The sequence below is a fragment of the Salvelinus sp. IW2-2015 genome, linkage group LG28 (genome assembly GCF_002910315.2).
Source record: "Salvelinus sp. IW2-2015 linkage group LG28, ASM291031v2, whole genome shotgun sequence".
Taxonomy (NCBI): Eukaryota; Metazoa; Chordata; class Actinopteri; order Salmoniformes; family Salmonidae; genus Salvelinus; species Salvelinus sp. IW2-2015.
In genome coordinates this window covers 1,813,391-1,834,036 of record NC_036868.1, presented here as the reverse complement: position 1 = coordinate 1,834,036, position 20,646 = coordinate 1,813,391, and the positions used below count along the sequence as shown (strand labels likewise).

Genomic DNA, 20,646 nt, shown 5'->3' with positions numbered 1-20,646 from the left:
TGACTGTGGCATAGGCTATTTAGGTTAATAGCGCCAATGCATAAAATTAACAAGGTTTATCTTCCTCCGCATAAATTTGATTAAAAGCCTAATTTTATTGCCTATTTATTTCGCCTCCATATGCACTTACTATAATAACCAACCGATAAGGATGGTGTAGGTACACATTTGATTAATCTTAAAGTTTTACAGAAGTAGGCTTACATCTTGATAGGATGTTAAGGCTACATTTCAGCATAAAGGCAAATTAGAAAAATATCAAATCTCCACGGCGTGCGTTTGAGGCTGTACTACTTGGTTATTAGAACTTTGAGGCGCTCTTAAATTGACTGAACATGTCATGTTTATTTTTTTAAATATATTTAGAATGTTACCCTTACTTCAATGTTTGTCAACCAACGACATATGTTTCCGGGGAAAGTAAAACACACGGTATTTACACAATTTGAACAATTWATTTTTTTACACACGGTATTTACAAAATGTTCACCTTTTATGACAGAACAGCAAATGTACAGTAGGCTACTGTACAGTCACGTGACGAATAACAACCTCAGGAGACAATCACATAGGAAGACGCGCGAGACCGTGCGAGAATTTCTCTGTGGCAACAAATAGGCTACGTACGAAATATAAACCTTTATTTAATATATATTTCGCAAATAGGTGGTAAGAAAGACTTCCGATTATCGTATTTGCTTTGTTTTGCAAATAGGAGGGGATATCCAAATGCATGCATTGGGGCCGGTGTGGGTTATCGAGGCTGTTCACGGTTGTTGATTTTGTCTGGAAGGAACACTTGATTCGGTCGGCAGGAACACTTGATAGGCTACAACGCATACGTGTGTGAATCGATGTGATGCTGTAGTGAAACAAGCTGGCGAATATATTTTGAGACCGCCTGTGGGTTGTAGGCTACATAGGGGACTGGCATGTTGACCATCATTTAGGATGGTATTTTTCGGTTATTTGCATATTTCATTCGAAAGCTGACCCCTTTATCTGTGGCGGTTGCAAGAATGCATGCGTTGCTATGTCTGACAGTCCATCATATTGCCCCGTCTGATTTGAAGTAGGCAGCATAAACGGATACAATTAAATAAAGGGTTTGCTACAATATAAACATGCCCTATCTATTGCAACAATGTAACGGTATATTATATCGGCCCACTCTCTGTTACAATGTAATAACCTTGCCGTAAGTATACATCGACATAAAATGAACTGTTTTTATGTCAAAGTAATTATTAGGTTGCGGTTCCTCAATGTTTCATATTTTCACACCGGAAGTGAAACTCTTATTACCTAAGATGTCAACAGGTAGAAAGTTACGCAGATGCCAACATCTGGCCAATAGTCTTTTTTTTTTTAGGGGGGGCGGGGTGCTTCTTTCAATTTTTTGACCAGCAGAGTACGCCATTGTTTCAGCAGCACTTTCAGAAATTCCTTAATGCATGCTTCAGAGGTGTGACATTTTATGAACATATGTTGGGTGTGCTCTAGAGGCTGAGAAAATAGTTTGATCATATAGAATCACATGTTGTCTTTGCACAGCAATCAGACCTGGCCTGGGTTCCAATAGTATTTGTGTATATTTATTGAGCTTACCTGGCACAATGGAACCAATTTGAATAGTCCCAGAAGTGCAAACTCCACCCCAAACTATTTGAAAGGAAGTGAATACTATTTTAACCCAGGTCTGCACAACATATCCTCTCCTGAACCTAATTTTTATATTATGAATTACTATGTGCGTATATTTATGTGTGTGACATGAGGTGGAGTGGGGGGTATCATGGACGTTTCCAGCCACAGCCTGTTCCTCTTGCAGCAGCTCAACATCCAGAGGGAGTTTGGCTTCCTGTGCGACTGCACAGTCGCCATTGGCAACGTGTACTTCAAGGCCCACCGGGCTGTGCTTGCTGCCTTCTCCAACTACTTCAAGATGATCTTCATTCATCAGTCAAGGTTAGATGCATACTGCATGACTGTTGCATTCTGTGACACATTAAGGGTGTTATTTAATTTGACCTTTATTTAACTAGGCAAGTCAGTTAAGAATAAATTCTTATTTTCAATGACGGCCTACCAGGGAACAGTGGGTTAACTGCCTTGTTCAGGGGCAGAACGACAGATTTTTACCTTGTCAGCTCAGGGATTCGATCTTTGGTCTTGTTGTACAGTACCAGGGTCTAGAGACCATCAGAGGTTGTTTCAGTGATATTGGGGGTTAGAAGGGGTGTTGTGTAAGTTGTCTCACATTGCACTGATTGTTAACCACATGTTTCTTCGGCTGCAAGAATAGATTAATAGAATAGAATTGAGACTGGTAATGCACTTACTTGTGTGTTTGTTTTTGTACATTGTATTACCTGAATGTCCTGCACGAGAGAAGGTCTTGACTAGTTTGTATACATATATTTAACTTAACAAAATCCAAGGGATACTTTGTTATTAGAGACAGGAAATATGAATGTGCTTCGAGAGTAAAGGCTAATATACTCTCCCACTGTCTATCGTCATCTTCATAGTGAGTGCATTAAGATCCAGCCCACGGACATCCAGCCAGACGTTTTCAGCTACCTGCTCCACATCATGTACACAGGCATGGGCCCCAAGCAGCCGGTGGACCAGGGCCGCCTGCAGGAGGGCATCAAGTTCCTCCATGCCTACCAGCTGTGCAGTAAGCCTGGTGAGGGTGGGCCCGATGCCGCCACCGCCGACCTTGTCCGCATGTCCAACCTGTACGGCATTCAGATTTCATCCCAGTTAGCAAACAAGGAGGGTACTGGGGTCCCTAAAGGTAGTGCAGGGGCCCGAGGAGGGGGCGGCCCCGAGGACGTGCGTTCGTCCACTCGGGCAGGTCGCTCCCACGCCACCCAGTTTTCGATGACTGTGGGGATGGAGGGCGTCCCCTTATCAGGCCGTCAGCCCTTCTCTGGTCTCCTCCGTGGTGTCTCCTCTGTGGCTTCCGGCGACGACTCAGACATCTCAACGCGCATCAAGCAGGAGAGGGTGGAGGAAGAGGGAGAGGAGTGCCATCAGGCGCCAGGCGGGGGAGGGTCCCCAACGTCTCCTTTGGCCCAGGGCGGCAACCCCTGCCAGGGCCTCTTGTTCAAGGATGGCCCCCATGCGCTGCCGTGCCCCCGGTGCGGCGAGCGTTGCTCGTCCCCCGAGGGGCTCCGCGAGCACCTGTTCAGCCACGCCACCTGCGCCCTGGACCCCAGCGGACTAATGGAGGGCCTCTCCCAGGGCGGGGGAGGGGACACAGTGGGCCCTGAGGACCAGCAGCAGCAGCGGGGGTGCCCCCAGGATCAGCAGGATGCAGGCTACCTGGAGGAGGCCCTGAGACAGAGCCAAGCCCTAGCTGACGAGCTAGCCACCGAGCTAAGGCGGAGCAGGGGGGGTATAGCCGGTGGCACCAGTACACCCCCCACCACCACCATGACCACCTCTACTATCAGTCACACACGAAAGCGCAAGATCACCTGCTCCGTGTGCAGCCTGCGCTTCACCCAGAAGAGCCAGCTGCAGGAGCACATGTACACGCACACGGGCAAGCCGTCGCGCTACCATCGCTACAGCCGCCTCTGCAGCCAGCTCATCCACGCTTCTGGGCACTTCTGTGAGGGGCCACCGGAGGGCGGCGGGGTGGCGGCAAGCACTACAGTAGCGCTGGCGGAGGAGGCAAACAGGGAAGCTCAGGACAATGGCAGCTCCTGCTATTCGCTAGACTCTGAGATCTCGCAGGAGAGCGTGGACAACGTCGCTGTGGAATGAAAGCGAAAACAAACTGTAGAAATGAAAGAAATACATCAACTCCCATTTTACATAGGTGATGTGCTGGAGTCACCACCTAATTTGATAACTCTTGTTTGTGTGATTATGCAGTAGCCTCTCTTTTTTTGTGTGTTTTCTTAGAAAACTGGATTAACAATGGTAATTGGTAAGAACTATGTGCTTATACTTGTTACAAGGTAATTGACATAAGTTATACCCTTACAGTTACCCGGGGATAACAGCTATGTAATAAGAAGTGTTTTGCGAATACATCTTCATTCTCCCATCTGCACTCACCAGAGACTGTGCACATCTGGTTCGTCTTCATTAGGGCACAACAATAGTAAAACGTTTTTTGCAATGGAAAACGAAACTTAGTGATTCTTATTGGACGATTCCAGATAGTACCTCCTGTTTCACCCTGTTTGAGTTTGTTTTCTTCAGTTTAATTCCGACTGAACATGACCCTGTTTCAGTTGCGTTCCTTACCTTTCGTCATTATCTTTCCACTGATCCGGTTGTATCCTGTCCTTTTGTCAATACCGTCATCTCTCTGTCGGTTAGATGAAAACCTGTGATGTGAATCCAGTGTAAAGTGTATGTTCTTTTATTCAGTGAACGGTTGAATAGAATAGAACATGGTATTTAAAAGGAGGAATGTGTTGTCTCTCTCTCAGTTGTAATGTTTTACCAGCTGGTGTATTGATTGGAAATTAGCAAATACTATGTATCTGCATTGTTTTCTGAAAATGTGCACTCTCAGAAATAAGTAGCTGTTGAAATGGAGCCTGGCTTGTTGTTATGGAGGGTTGTCAGGGTTACAGGAATTTGCAAGGGACAAATTCTCACGCCCACAATGTTGCAGTACACAATTGATGTATGGTAGTACATCATTACACATATTGGAACATTTAAATATTTCCCTCCAAAATCATGAGCAGGGGCTTGGTGTTCCTCTTTTTCTTTCTTTAATCTCAACAAACTAGCACTTACTAGCACTTACAAACTAGCACAGTATACCTAAACTTGATAATTAGCAGAGAATTTGCTTGGCCAGCTTCATTCACCTTCAAGAAGTGTGTACTAACTATGAAAATGGACGTGGATGCAAAAGAAGACAAAGTCACAAGTGTCATCCCAAAACCTTTAAAGCTGGAAAACCTGGGGATGTATTCAAGCGTCACAGGAGAGCTGATCTAGGATCAGGTCCCCCCCTGTCTTATTCATTCTAGATCTGAAAGGCAAAACTGATTCTAAATCAGCACTCCTCCTCTGAGATGACACATACGACCCTTGGCAGTGTTTAACTACAGAGGAAACCTGTTGAATGTACTTTATCCTGTGCTCCCGAGTGGCACAGCGGTCTAAGGCACTGCAAGAGGCGTCACTACAGTCCCTGGTTCAAATCCAGGCTGTATCACATCCGGCCATGATTGGGAGTCTCATAGAGTGGCGCACAATTGGCCCAGCGTCATCCAGGTTTGGCTGGGGTAGGCCGTCATTGTAAATAACAATTTGTTCTTAACTGATTTGCCTAGTTAAATTAAAAATGTTAAAATGTAATCCTTGACAACACAAAGAAGGACTTATTTTAGCTCATAACAGGCTAACATGAGTAGAAGTAGCCTGACGACTCACACTAAGTTCTTCCGCTGCTTTGTCGTTCGCTACATACTTCAGTCTGAGACGGCCATCATTGAAGTCGTTTTTGGTGACGAGGGGCATTGTACAAAACAAAGTGTTCGCATTTGGTAAAGGGTGGAGGGTTGGGGAGGTACTCAGTTCCAGACTCATGACGGAGTCCACTAAAGTCCGTGGGCGTTGCGTTTGGCTGGAGCATAGAGTTCGGGTAGCCAGGCAAGAGTAGAAGTGACTAAAAGAGATACTCTGAACTTAGTTCTCTAAAGCTTTATGATTGTGCGATTGTAGATTCATATTTGACGGATATGTGGCAATGGCTATCAGAGTGTGTAGAAGAATGCATCTAGTAATGTTGAACCAGGAACCTGTATGTACTGCGATAGACAGTATAAACCTAGGATTATTAAATGTACCTTCCTGGGTTTGTTTCCATTCTATCCTGTTGGTGTGTGTGACCTCTGGTATGTTTCAGTTGGCTACTTTTCCACTTTGTCATACACTTTGTCGTTACCACATGGCTGTGGTTTCATGTTTTCATTAATCTGTGTCACTTTTCCATACATGGAAAATGTTTTGTAAATAAATATATTTTTTAACAGATTGTCTCATGTAACTCGTCTTATTGATAGGAATGTTTAGTTTCTACAAACCGAACATCTGTTTCCGATATCGGAATTCCTTTCCCTCTCACTATTTCTGTTTGTTTAATGCTGCATGTAATTGCGATGAGGTAAATGTTACACACACCAGTGTCTAAAAACAATGGCTGTTGTCCACAGGAGGTTGGTGGCACCTTAATTGAGGAGGATGGGCTCATTGTAATAGCTGGAGTGGTATAGTTGGAATGGTATCAAACACATAGTTTCAATGTGATGCCATTCCATTGACTCCGTTCCAGACATTATTATGAGCCGTCCTCCCCTCAGCAGCCTCCACTGCTTTAGTCCCATGCTCTACCCTTATCCCCGAAGTGTAAAAACACGTTCACTCACCCTCATGGAAGTAAAAGCAAGATTTACAGTGGTAACTTCAATCAGCCTATGATTACACCAATACAATGTTTTTAAACCAGTGAGGACAGAGAAAGTAGGACACACTTCTTAGAGAAGGGTGGAGAATCTCAACACAGCTCAATTTATAGAGCACACCTAGTATGTTCCCTAGCCTGAGTGCAAGTCTGTTTGTGTTATATCATATCGACTCCTTGTCACTCATTGTCATGCCAAACTTTGCTAGACAAGGACTGAAAATGAGTAAGCAAGAACAGCAACATTTCTGGAACCAGGCTTTATGTTCCCTGTTCTTGTAGTAACAACTTCTTACCACCAGAGGCCACTTAAGAGCTGAAGGACTCATCCCCAAAAGGTACCATCAGGCCTCTCTTCTACCCCGTGCTTATTGGGTTGCGTCACAATTTTCATTCTCCACCCTTTTCCACAAGTGTGCACTTGCACACGTTCCCGACATGGATTTAACAAAGGTGGAAACTCCCTCCAAGCCAATGCTTACACCAATCATGTGCTTTTAAATCCATTATGGGGAGTGTACAAGTACACACTTCTGGAAAAGGGTGGAGAATTGGGATGTAGCCATGGTCCTCTGAGTGAAGCAGGTTAATGGAACAGCTACACAGAATGTTTTATGTATCCCTCTGGAGCTCAACATTAAAATATTAAAACTGACAGATGGCTTCTGGCCCTGAGACAGCACAATTCTCTCTCAAGCACCAGGTTAAGTATATTCTAATTTAATATAGGACAGCTAGTGCTGGAACTCATCAAACTCTTACTTGTGATAATAACAAAATGTCCAAAAATACATTGTTACAATCTGCCATAAAGTAAGATTAAGGTGAGGCTGTAAGAACAATAAGTAGTACCCCACCTTCCCAATCAAATGGAAAACTATTATTGTGCCTTAATTAACAGAGAAGAAACACAATGAGAAGAAACTGAGAAACTAAACAGAACTGTAATGGTTCAAATGGGTAGTTTCTTGATGATAGGTAGGTTATAACTAAATATAAGATAGCTCTATTGCTATAGAAACACACTGCAGACTTCACTGGGGAAGATCATTTTCACATATTGAAGCTAAAAATAGGTAGATCGGGAGTGAGATTATGCATGTCTGTCCGATCATTTAATTGGTGACAGTTTTCAAACAGAAAATATAGTTATATTGATAAATAAATATCCACCAGCACGTTATACACATTTAACATAACACAACAACAAATCAACCAGATATTACTCACATAACTCAATTAGAAAAGACAATGTTTCTCTTCACAATTGAATTAATCCTCACCCGTCACATTAAAAGACTGTCACACCCTTCACTCCTCTGAAGTGATTAACTCCGTAGCCAGATCTCAAGGGGGTGATCACACATACAGGACATACTGCTCATGGTCATACCAGAGAGTTGGCTCATATCATTGGATGACACATTGTTTTGGTTAAGAGAGCCTGGTATCCACCTCTAATGATGTCATTGTGTTTGCCTCACAGTCCCCCACCTCCAAAAGAGGCCTTTGGGAAACCAGCAAGCCTCCATGTATTGAATGTTGTGCTGCACCAAGACAGATGTTTGCTGGTCTTGTTTACAAATACTGCAAAATCTCCTCTGAAGTCCAGGAGGTCAAGCTATGATGACAGAATGACAACAAATAGCCACCTAGAGACTAGGTTGTATTTATCCAGATACACCAGGTGTCAAACTGTGTAATCATTATTTTCCCATGACAGAATGACATTCACACAGAAAAACGACAGCATAGTTCTATTCGGACTAGAGTACCTAATATTTTCTTATGACAAGTTACAGGTGTAACGTTAAGCGTTGTATAGTCTCTATACACATACGAGAGAAAGCTTTTTAACTGAGCAATGTATGCTTAAACATCTATTAAACAGCAACCAGCGGGCAAGACACTACTCAATAAGAGCCTAAGACTTTCATTGTGTGAAATAATCACCATATCTTAAATACATCATCAAATGTTTGATTAATTAAAATTGGAATCGGTAGCGGTGAAACTGCCGTGTCCATTTGCGATATTACAACAACGAAGACGTTACATCAACAACCAGCACTGTTTTTTCCCCCTCTGACATCGTTACACGTCATTGCGCGTGCGATAGAACAGCAGAGTAATGTACCACGATGCTGGTTGCTCATTGGCTCAAAACAAAAACAATAACAAATGCGCCTGGGGTGGCCAGTGGCGCTGTTTCCCTATCGCGGATCTCAGTTTTTTAAGAACTATAATTTATTCAGATTAACAGAAAAACTTTATCTGAGAATCTGAGACTTTCAGTTCTATAGGTAAATAAACCGTAATTTAGGTATAAGGACAATATTCAATCTGTATCACTGAAGCGCTACAGATTGTGCGCTAGAAATGTAAAGGTAATTTCCGATTGAGGTGACATATGCAGAGTTGACTGAGAATGCAGTCTCCACTAACGCGGGAACATTGCCTTGAAAATTAAATCACGCAGTAACGCTGAATTTCTGCGATATGGATTGAATAGAGCCCTTAGTTCCACCATTTTCAAAACACAGTCACACTGAACAGTTAAAATCTTTGTGATGGTAATTGTTCAAATTGAGTGCCACCTCTTGTACAATATAAGAGAATATATTGTAAAAATGTATTGTGTCAATACGGTTCTCTGGTTTAGATGTATATGAACAGCAGCAGTTTGGTCTGTTAACAACAAGTTGTAACCAACAATAACTTTAAAAGTGGTTTACAAATGTATACTTGTCTAATTTAAAAAATATATTTTTTCAATAATCCTGGGTCGTGTTCATTAGACGCAAAACGGAAGAAAACGGATTGAAACAGAAACTACTGGTTCAATAAGAAACTCAAATGTTTAATTTCTGTTGCAAAATGTTTTAAAACATTTCCCACTGTGTGCCGTAATGAATGCAACTCTGCTGATCCAAATGGGGTCATACATACGTGTTGTCACAACATGCCGGAAAGGGGTGTCAAGCGTGATCTCGACTCCCTTGCGCCTCCCTGTGGACAGTGGTGGGAGTGCCTCTCTGTTCCATTGAGAGCTGCTCCATGGCAGCGCTCATGGCTGCCTGGACCAAGAAGCGAGCCGTCTGCACTAACAGGTTCTCTCCACACAACAACAAGTCCTGGTCGTAATCCGTCAGGAGGCCACTCTTGCCGCTTTCATCCCCCACCTCATGGCCATCCTGGTCGGACACATCCTGGTCTGAGTCAGCCCCGGGGGTGATGCTGACGTTGGTCAAGGGCTGGCCATTCTGCACAATGTTATCTTCCGTGATCCTGCAGAGCGTGTCATTCTTCTCAGATGCATCAGCAGTGTCCTTGGCAGCATTCTCTAAAGAAATTATCTGATTTGAGTCTGAGGGATACTCATTAGTGTCCATGGCAACGCTGTTGAGTGTATCGATTATCGCACAGTCTGACTCAATGACCTTGTCCTTCTCTAAACACTGGATATGATACAGTTCATCTACTCGCATCTCGTTAGCATCCATGGTAACATTGATGACCTCACTGAGGTTTGAGTCTGTGCCAGTTTTGGTACAAGTCTCAGTTTCCCATAACTTAGTTTTGAAAGAAGTCTCAGGTTCCAATATCTCTGTTTCCTTTGAATCATTCGTTCGACTGGTCACTGTGTCTTCTGTATCTACCACTGGTCTTACAACTCTTGTCGGGATGGGACTCACTAGTAGGGACTCTGGGCTCGTTGGGGTGTCTGTTGGGCCTCCGTCCTCGGGCTGCAGGGTGCTCACGTCGGCACACACTGTCACTCTCTCTGTACATTGTCCTCTAACCTCAGCCCCCTTTTCCAGAAGCTCAATCCCCTGGATGTCAGATGTGCACTGTTGTCCCGTGTCTTGTGTCCCCATTGGCTCCACCTCAGTCTCCTTGTCTCCAGTGTCCTGGGTGTCCTTGTTTCCAGGGTCCTGGGTGTCCTTGTCTCCAGTGTCCTGGGTGTCCTTGTCTCCCAGAGGGAGCACAGCTGAAGGTGCCCTTCTTCCACACATCAAAAAATGCTGAAATGTCTTCCTGAAGGTCACTGACGGTTGTTGTTGGACGTCTTCAGAGACCTCCTGTACAACATTTCCCTGTTTTGGCCTTTGGCCGCGGACGTAAGACACTGTCAAGAGCCGCTTGAAGGTCGGCCCCGTCCGGATGGTAAACCTTCGCCTCCTTTTCATGACATTGTCAATGTCAGGAGCATCGCGGACACACTTGTCACTCAAGGAGATGGTGTCTTCTCCCATTGACTTTGCTTCAGTATGAGTTAGTCTCTCCGCTTGTACAACTCCCTGGTCACCATCCTGGATTGAAGTTTTTGCAGTGTACTTCTTCCTTTGTCTTCTGACGCAAATGAGAGCCGGGGAAAATAACCTTCTCCAGCCATGCTTTGTTGATTTCCTCGTCTTACTGTGTCCTTCCAATTGGCCTTCACTGGTCTCATCCTCATCTGAGGTGGAGCGCCACCTTGAGGGCTCAGTGGGTAGTTCAGATGAAGCTTGATCCTCATCCATTTTTGAGGTTGTACAGATGTCGTCTGAAGTGGCTACAAGTTGTGATGATCCCGTCTCTCCAGCTTCTATATTTGACTGTTTGATGGAGGAATCCATCTGAGTTCCATTGATGATGTTCACTCTTTTGTTTCTCTTCTTAGAATGAGCCCCAGATCTGTCACCTCCCTGGTTGTTGGATTTTGATTTGCCCAGGAGGAGTCTGGGTGGACCGGTCAACTTCCTCTTCAAGACAACTTTTTCCTGACGCTGTCCATCTTGGCCCCCCTCAGTCGCCATTGGTTAGTTTATAGCCCAGCACCAAAGTGAATGCTACCGATTGCTTAGAAATGAAGAACGCACCTCACTTATTCACAGCAAGCTGTCATGGAAAAGTTCTCTCTTCTAATTACCAACAAGGAAAATCCTCAAACCTGGGGAACATCAACAGAGAATGACTAAATTAGAATTGTAATTGTCATGTACATTGCTATGTTAATTAATGAATTCCAAACGCTGATTAACCTTCAGTTATGCCCAAAGCTACTGTAATAATGTATGTAGAGCATTAAGCCATTAGTCTACAGAAAATACAGTGAGCTCCAAAAGTATTGGGACAGTGACACATTTCTTGTTGTTTCCAGCCCTTTGGATTTGAAATGATACAACGACTATGAGATTAATGTGCAGACTATCAGCTTTAAATTGAGGGTAATTTGAGGGTGAAACTACAGCATTTTTGTACACAGTTCCTCTATTTTAGGGGACCAAAGGTATTGGGACAAGCTTAAAGTARTCAAAAGTTTTGTATTTGGTCCCAAATTTCTAGCACACAATGATTACATCAAGCCTGTGACTCTACAAACTCGTTGGATGCATTTGCTGTTTGTTTTGGTTGTGTTTCAGATTATTTTGTGCCCAATAGAAATTAATGGTAAACAATGTATTGTGTCATTTTGCAGTTACCTTTTATTGTAAATAATAATAGAGTATGTTTCATAACACTTCTACATTAATGTGGATGCTACCATGATTACGGATAGTCCTGAATGAATTGGGAATAATGATGAGTGGCAAAGTTACAGACACACAAGACATGCTAACCGCTCACCATTACAATAACAGGGGAGATTAGCATTAGGAGGGGGTATGATATTTGTGCATTTAACTTGATCACTTATTATTATTCATGATTCAGTCAGGACTATCCGTAATCATGGTAGCATCCACATTAACGTAGAAGTGTTATTCTATTCTTATTTACATATTTTATTCTTATTTACAATAAAAGTGACTTCAAAATTAGACAATACATTATTTACCATTCATTTCTATTGGGCACAAAATAATCTGAAACACAACCAAAACAAACAGCAGATGCATCCAACAAGTTTGTAGAGTCACAAGCTTGATGTAATCATTGTGTGCTAGGAATATGGGACCAAATACTAAACTTTTGACTACTTTAATACACATATAAGTGAATTTGTCCCAATACTTTTGGGCCCCTAAAATGGGGGGACAGGGTACAACAAATGCTGTAATTGTTAAACAGTTCACYCGATATGGATGAMAATACCCTCAAATTAAAGCTGACTGTCTGTACTTTAACCTCATAGTTGTTGTATCATTTCAAATCCAAAGTGCTGGAGTACAGAGCCAAAACAACAACAAATGTGCCACTGTCCCAATACTTTTGGAGCTCACTGTATATAAGATCACATGAGCAAATTTAACAAAGTATTTTCATAAACTGACTGACAGAAGTTAGTCTTTGAGACAGCTTTCGGGTATGATATAACTGAAGTAAACATTTAAGTTGTCAGTTTCATATCACATTGTTCCCAGAAAAAGCGATCAATCTGACTCAGACTGATAATGTATAATTAAATTACACAGATGTTTTCATAAACATGCCTCTTAGAATGATGGACAAGACAATTACAGGCTGGCTCAGTTGACTCACCGTGTTTACCTTGTTATAAATGGCTGCTTAGTTTATAGTTTAGTATATTGCTGTGTCCTTTATCTAAGATTAAATTACTATATTAATTAATTTATTGATCTGAAAATGAGACAAATATGCATAACCAAAAATGTATTTAGCCTATCTGAAGGCAGAACATTATAATCATATTTCAAGCATCACCTGGCATATCATGTATTATAATGTTGTCCCCTTTATAATGAATTCATTGAAAAATCATTGGCTCAATATCAGACAGGCTATCAGCTTTTAATTTCCAATATCTAATACATTTCAGTTAAGCTAATTCCAATGATCCAAGCTCTCATCAGGCTATTGAATTGAATGAGTTTAGGATATTGGATTATGCAAGCACATGCGACAGTTATCATGCTATCAGTAATATGCTGTAATTTATCTTTTTGGTTACAATTKATCTTTTTCCTTTCATCTAGGCTGATGAAGCTTGTTTGCATTTATGGCGCCAAATGATCTTTACCAACTAAACGATTAACCCTGCACCTTGCTTCACATGCGAAACGGACAGATGACATGCTTGGTTGAGTTTTAAATCTATTTACTGGTCAACAATAATATCCTGGAAATACACGTATAGCCTACCTGGGTCTACCTGATAAAGCCTAATCCTGAAGGACGAAATTAGTCGGAGGTTATCGGTTGGCGTTGACGGCTATAGTAGAAATCTCCAGTTTCCTTCAACTACAGTGCGCCCCTGCCACTGCCAGGCTTGAGTATCCTTTTCAAACCCATGCCTGCTCCCTGCCTGCAGCGAGCGAGACTCCGGCGAGCAGCACGCAGGTGTAGTGTACCGCCCAGTTTCCATGGAAACGAGGTGATTGACAGTTTATTTAGAGAACTATGTCATTCAATAAAAATATAGAATGTGTGGAGGCCTCCTAATCATATAAACGTTACTGAGGCAGGACAGAATGGACTAGAGTAGCCTTGCTATCCAATTTCTGTAATGTCTTTAGATGGTATGCATTTAATATTCAGTTCTGTCTCTTTCAGTTGCTCCATCCATGAAAACACACATTTCCATAATTTAAAACGTATAAGAGTACCTTCAATTCATTAATACATGTTTTAGCATGTTTGTGTGCAGATGATTGCATGTGAGATATCAAGATTTAGATGCAATGAAAAATGCACTGACACCATATTTAAAAAAAAATCAGAACTGACAGTGGAAGAGACATTTTCTTTAGTGTAAAATAAACATTTTTAAAGTAGAAAATCCCTAGCCATGATAAAAAAAACATCCCATCTTTCAAATCAGACACGCCCCACCTACAGTGTTTTACAAAATAACCTTAAAAATAACCATAGATTAGTAACCATGTCACTAAAATAGCCTAATTTATTTCATGAAATGTGTCATGTTTAGCCCTGAAGAAGACTGGAAGATGAGTTAGCTATAGGCCTATCTGTTTTATTTTTGTACACTGCGACTTCAACTTCCACTGAGTTCACATCAGAGTTCCCTCATTCAAGTAGGTTAAAGGTCACATAACCTATATAGAAAATAGAGTAAGTCGATTTTTGTAGACAAACAGTACAGCATCTCATTGACATATTGATTAAGATAAGACATGTCACCAACAGTGGTCTTAATTAACCATAGATTTTTACCCAAGCTGTCACTATTATTGCCCATGTCTCAATTCTTTAATTACAGTCACCCTAACCTCTGAACAAGAGTCAACTGAAGATGAGGTAGGAGGTAAGGAGGTAGATGGTAAGGAGGTAGGAGGTAGGAGGTGAGGAGGTGGTTAAAGGCTTATACATGTAAATCTAATCAATTCAGTATATTTCTATGGCAGAAGGTACATTGTGAAGTGTTCCAAGAAATGAATGAAAGAGTCGTAAACAAAACACATTGGGGSCATTGGCAACTACAACTGACCACCTGATCATGATACTGTACCATCTTGAGAGCAGAAATAGACCACGGACAGATGGCACGGCCATATAACCATAACCATATGAATGGATATTGACATCATAAAGACAATTACAGTGCCTTCAGAAAGTATTCACACTCTTTGACTTATCCATAAATGTTGTTGTGTTACAGCCTGAATTTAAAATGGATTAGACTGAGATGTTTTGTCACTGGCCTACACACAATACCCCATCATTTCAAATTGGAATTTTCTTTCTAGAAATATTTTGAAATTAATAAAACATTYAAGCTGAAATGGCTTGAGTCAGTAAGTATTCAACCCCTTTGTTATGGAAAGCCAAAATAAGTTTAGGAGTAGAAATGTGCTTAACAAATTGCATAATAAGTTGCATGGACTCATTCTGTGTTCAATAATAGTGGTTAACATSATTTTTGAATAACTACCCCATCTCTGTACCCCACACATACAATTATCTGTAAGGTCCCTCAATCGAGTACTGAATTTCAAGCACAGATTCAASCACAAAGTCCAGGTAGGTTTTTACTTTGAGCATGGTGAAGTTATTCATTAGGCTTTGTATGGTATATCAATACACCCAGTCAATACAAAGATTTAGGCATCCTTCCTAACTCAGTTGCCAGAGAGGAAGGAAAATGCTGAGGGATTTCACCATGAGGCCAATTGTCACGTTCTGACCTTAGTTCCTTTTTTATGTCTCTATTTTGGTTTGGTCAGGGCGTGAGTTGGGGTGGGCATTCTATGTTTTGTTCAATGTTTTGTATTTCTGTGTTTGGCCTGGTATGGTTCCCAATCAGAGGCAGCTGTCAATCGTTATCTCTGATTGAGAACCATACTTAGGTAGCCTGTTCCCACCTGTGTTTGTGGGTAGTTGTTTTCTGTCTCTGTGTCTGAACCAGACAGAACTGTTTTGTGTTGGTCTAATTTTGTTATTTTGTTTTAGTGTTCTGAGTTAAAATAMATATTAACATGGACACTTACCACGCTGCGTTTTGGTCCACTCCTTCTTCCACCAACAGCCGTTACAGAACTACCCACCACCAAAGGACCAAGCAGCGTGGTAAAAGGGACTCCTAGACAGGTGAGCAGCACTATGTGGACTATGAGACAACCTGGGAGGAGATAGAAAGGTGGTCGGTTGACCCAGGGAGAGTGCCGGAGCCCGCCTGGGATTCTCTGGAACAGTGCGAGGAGGGATACCGGAGAATGGAGTTGGCGACACGAACACGGCTGGCAAGGAAGCCCAAGAGGCAGCCCCAGATTTTTTTTGGGGGGGAGGCACACGGGGAGATTGGAGGAGTCAGGTAGGAGACCTGAGCCAACTCACCGTGCTTACCGTGGCGAGCGTCGTACTGGTCAGGCACCGTGTTATGCGGTGGAGCACACGGTGTCTCCAGTACGTGTTCATAGCCCGGTACGTTACATCGCAGCTCCTTGCATTGGCCGGGTGARAGTGGGCATTGAGCCAGGACGGAGTGTGCCAGTCCTGCTCTCCAGGCCTCCAGTGCGTCTCCTTGGACCGGGTTATCCTGCGCCTGCCCTACGCACAGTGTCCCCGGTTCGCCAGCACAGCCCAGTGCGGCCTGTTCCAACTCCCCGCACTTGCCGGGCTACAGGGGTATCCAGCCAGSATGAGTTGTGCAGGCTCGTTGCTCGAGACCTCCAGCGCGCCTCCATGGCCCAGTGCATCTGGTGCCTCRGCCAAGGACAAGGCCTCCTGCATGTCTCCCCAGCCTGGTGAGTKCTGTGCCTGTGCTAAGAGCCAGGCCTCCTGTGTGTCTCTCCACTCCAGTGATGATCCATGGCAAGAAGCCTCCTGTGATCCATGGCACGAAGCCTCCAGTGATGATCCATGGCACGATGCCTCCAGTGATGATCCATGGCAAGAAGCCTCCAGTGATGATCCATGGCAAGAAGTCTCCAGTGATGATCCATGGCACGAAGTCTCCAGTGATGATCCATGCAAAAAGCCTCCAGTGATGATCCATGGCACGAAGCCTCCAGTGATGATCCATGGCACGAAGAGCCTCCAGTGGTGATCCATGGCACGAAGCCTCCAGTGGTGATCCATGGCACGAAGCCTCCAGTGGTGATCCATGGCACGAAGCCTCCAGTGATGATCCATGGTAAGAAGCCTCCAGTGATGATCCATGGCACGAAGCCTCCAGTGATGATCCATGGCACGAAGCCTCCAGTGAGGAGTTATGCACGAGGCCTCCAACGAAGGCTATCAGTCCGGAGCCTCCAGCGACACCCTCTAGTCCGGAGCCTCCAGTGACGGGCTTCAGTCCGGCGCTGCCAGAGTCTCCCGCCTGTCCGGCGCTGCCAGAGTCTCCGCCTGTCCGGCGCTGCCAGAGTCCCGCCTGTCCGGCGCTGCAGAGTGCCGCTGCAGAGGTCCGCCTGTCCGGCGCTGCCAGAGGGTCCGGCCTGTCCGGCACTGCCAGAGTCTCCCGCCTGTCCGGCTCCCACTGCAAGGGTCCCCGCTCCAGAAGCGCCACAGGACTAAGGTGGAGTGGGGTCTACGTCCCGCACCAGAGCCACCACCGCTGTGAAATGCCCACCCAGACCCTCCCCTATAGGTTCAGGTTTTGCGGCCGGAGTCCGCACCTTCGGGGGGGGGGGGGGTACTGTCACGTTCTGACCTTAGTTCCTTTTTTATGTCTCTATTTTGGTTGGTCAGGGCGTGAGTTGGGGTGGACATTCTATGTTTTGTTCTATGTTTTGTATTTCTGTGTTTGGCCTGGTATGGTCCCCATCAGAGGCAGCTGTCAATCGTTGTCTCTGATTACGAACCATACGTAGGTAGCCTTTTTTCCCACCTGTGTTTGTGGGTAGTTGTTTTCTGTCTCTGTGTCTGCACCAGACAGAACTGTTTTGTGTTGGTCTATTTTTGTTATTTTGTTTTAGTGTTCTGAGTTAAAATAAATATTAACATGGACACTTACCACGCTGCGTTTTGGTCCACTCCTTCTTCCACCAACAGCCGTTACACCAATGGTGATTTTAAAACAGTTACAGAGTTTAATGGTTGTGATAGGAGAARACTGAGGATCCTCCACCTACATTGTAGTTACTCCACAATACTAACCTAATTGACAGAGTGAAAAGAAGGAACCCTGTACAGAATGAAAATATTCGATAACATGCATCCTGTTTGTAACAAGGCACTAAAGTAATACTGCAAAAAATGTGGCAAAGAAATTAACTTTTTGTCCTGAATACAAAATGGTATGTTTGGGGCAAATCCAACACAACACATCAATGAGTACGTMTTCATATTTTCAAGCATGGTGTTGGCTGCGTCATGAATTGAATTCAGGCACTGTATCTAGATCTCTTGCAAGGTAATAAGATGGATTCAGCATCCGTAATATATCGGTTAATGGTTAGGTGTRGGCCATATTTGGACCATAATGTGCTCCAAGGTCTCCTGGGTAGGAACAGAACAGCAACAAAAACCATCAGTATAGCCTGCAGCTGAGAGGAATGAAAATGTGAACTTTCTCTATTTAACTTTATTTTTCAGCTCTTGGCTAAAACATTTTGAGAGAAAATGTGTGATTTTACCCTGGTGATCTGGTGCTGTATACGTACAGAGTGGGTAGGCTTTAGTTGTAGCTCTGCACTAGTACACGTGATTGAACGAACCAACTAATATTCAAGCTTATTTTAGGATTGGKGTTAAAAACACACTACACACTTTTCTTTGTACTACCACAATAGTTTAACAAAGGGCCACTAACCAGAGAGTGTTTTTACTGTATGTGGAATGTGGTGCCACTATATGATCATAATAATAGTGACACTATCAATACTGTTGCCTTTCATCAAATAATTCACAAGCATCATTTACAAGCAAAGCTTAAAAGAGTCACCAGTTACTTGCTGACGAGTTAATGTCTGCATCCCAAACGGCATACATTTTCGYAATGGTGCCCCGTAGGAATCAAATGCCCTATATAGGGCACTACTTTAGACCAGGACCGTTAGTTCTCTAGTCGAAAGCAGTGCACTATGTAGGGAATGAGGTGCCATTGGGAAGTGCTCGACGATCAACGTCAGGGTGACTCAGTGCATCATTATGAGGGATAAAAGAGACATGAGATAATGCAACCTTCAAAGGATCCCTTGTCTTAGCTATGCATGATGAGATGACAACAGTACTGAATACGGGTTGGTCGTTCTGATGYGTTGGCCAAATGAACAGCATGTGAGTTGTTGAGTCAACGTATTGAATAACATTGAATATATTGAATATATTTCCTGGGGCTGGTCGAGCAGCTAAAAGCCGCTGCCTGAAGCACATAAACATCTCCCTGTAATGTCTCCAGAGGACTTGTTCTGACGTGGASCAGAGGTTGGGCCTCTGGTACTTTTCAGCCTCATTTACATAACAATGAGCCTTTGTGAACATGGGTTTACACCTTTGACAGTTAACACSTTTCGAACAAAGCAACTGTCTTGATAATGCAGAGGTTGTTGATTCTTCTCTTCACAAGTCCWCACTGTCAACCATAGCTATGGAAACGCAATTACCCTATTATAACATCATGGTGTATACACCAATAGTGGAACACTGGTGTTACAGTCAAAAAGCAGCGTAAAAGTTTGAATCCTGGAACCTCCGGTAATCTGTATTTCCATCTCTCTCTCCACTCTCATTCAATTCTACTAATATTTAAATTAAATTAAAATAACATTTATATTTTTAAGAATATTGAATGTACAATGTGTGTCCATAGTCATACGATACAAAGCTGTGAGATTCCCCCTTCTCAACTCGAATGCCTGAAAGAAACAAGAGGATATTTCCTGTTATCAATTACATTTCAGTCATTTAAAAGATGCTCTTATCCAGAGCGACTTTCATCCAGAGCGAGTTCATACGTTTTCATAATGGTGCCCCGTAGGAATCAAACCCACAACCCTRTCATTGCAAATGCCATGCTCTACCAACTGAGCCACACGGGACCACCCCAAATGTGTCTAATGTGTGAGGATAATTGGCACTAACCGAGAGCAAGGAATGGAGCACATTAGTGTTGCTGTTTTTGATTGGTCGTAAATCACTCATATCTGACGACTGGCACGCCTGCCTGGGGTGTAGCCGTTGGTGAGTTGGTGAGAGCAAAGGCAGCTGATCAATAACAGACCTCTTTCTCACTCTCTCTAACATGTGTGTGGTTTGAACAGATATACAGTGTAACAGTGTTGCTTCCGTCCCACCTGGGCTCGAACCAGGGACTCTCTGAACATACATTACATGACCAAAAGTATGTGGACACCTGCTCGTCGAACATCTCATTCCAAAATCATGGGCATTAATATGGAGTTGGTCCCCCCTTTGTTGCTATAACAGCCTCCACTCTTCTGGGAAGGCTTTCCACTAGCTGTTGGAACATTGCTGTGGGGGACTTGCTTCCATTCAGCCATAAAAGCATTAGTGAGGTCGGTCACTGATGTTGGGCGATCAGGCCTGGCTCACAGTTGGCGTTCCAATTCATCCTAAAGGTGTTCGATGGGGTTGAGGCTAATCAAGTTCTTCAACAACGATCGCGACAAACCATTTCTGTATGGACCTTACTTTGTGCATGGGGGCATTGTCATGCTGGGGCCTTCCCCAAACTGTTGCTACAAAGTTGGAAGCACAGAATCGTCAAGAATGTCATTATATGCTGTAGCGTTAAGATTTCCCTTCACTGGAACTAAGGGGCCTATCCCGAACCATGAAAAACAGCCCCAGACCATTATTGATCCTCCACCAAACTTCACATTTGACACTATGCA

At 43.4% G+C, this 20,646-nt stretch overlaps 1 protein-coding gene across 2 annotated transcripts; it reads left to right on the top strand.

The window, feature by feature from the left end:
• Positions 1-355: 355 nt before the first annotated feature.
• Positions 356-6,022, top strand: LOC111954002 (zinc finger and BTB domain-containing protein 25-like). 2 transcript variants are annotated; one of them, XM_023973480.2, is made up of 3 exons: positions 356-669; positions 1,779-1,968; positions 2,532-6,022. In XM_023973480.2, exons 2-3 carry the CDS (start codon positions 1,796-1,798, stop codon positions 3,778-3,780), a joined length of 1,422 nt encoding a protein of 473 aa, XP_023829248.1. In that variant the 5' UTR covers positions 356-669; positions 1,779-1,795; the 3' UTR covers positions 3,781-6,022. The 2 variants fall into 2 exon arrangements, with proteins under 2 accessions (XP_023829248.1, XP_023829246.1); XM_023973478.2 differs by having other exon boundaries at positions 357-1,968.
• The last annotated feature ends 14,624 nt before the right edge of the window (positions 6,023-20,646 follow it).

Excerpts from the sequence above, each read along its gene's own strand:
- LOC111954002 (XM_023973480.2), top strand. The coding sequence starts at position 1,796 with ATGGACGTTTCCAGCCACAGCCTGTTCCTCTTGCAGCAGCTCAACATC. Across the intron at positions 1,969-2,531 it reads ATCTTCATTCATCAGTCAAG|TGAGTGCATTAAGATCCAGC; the intron begins GTTAGATGCATA and ends TCATCTTCATAG.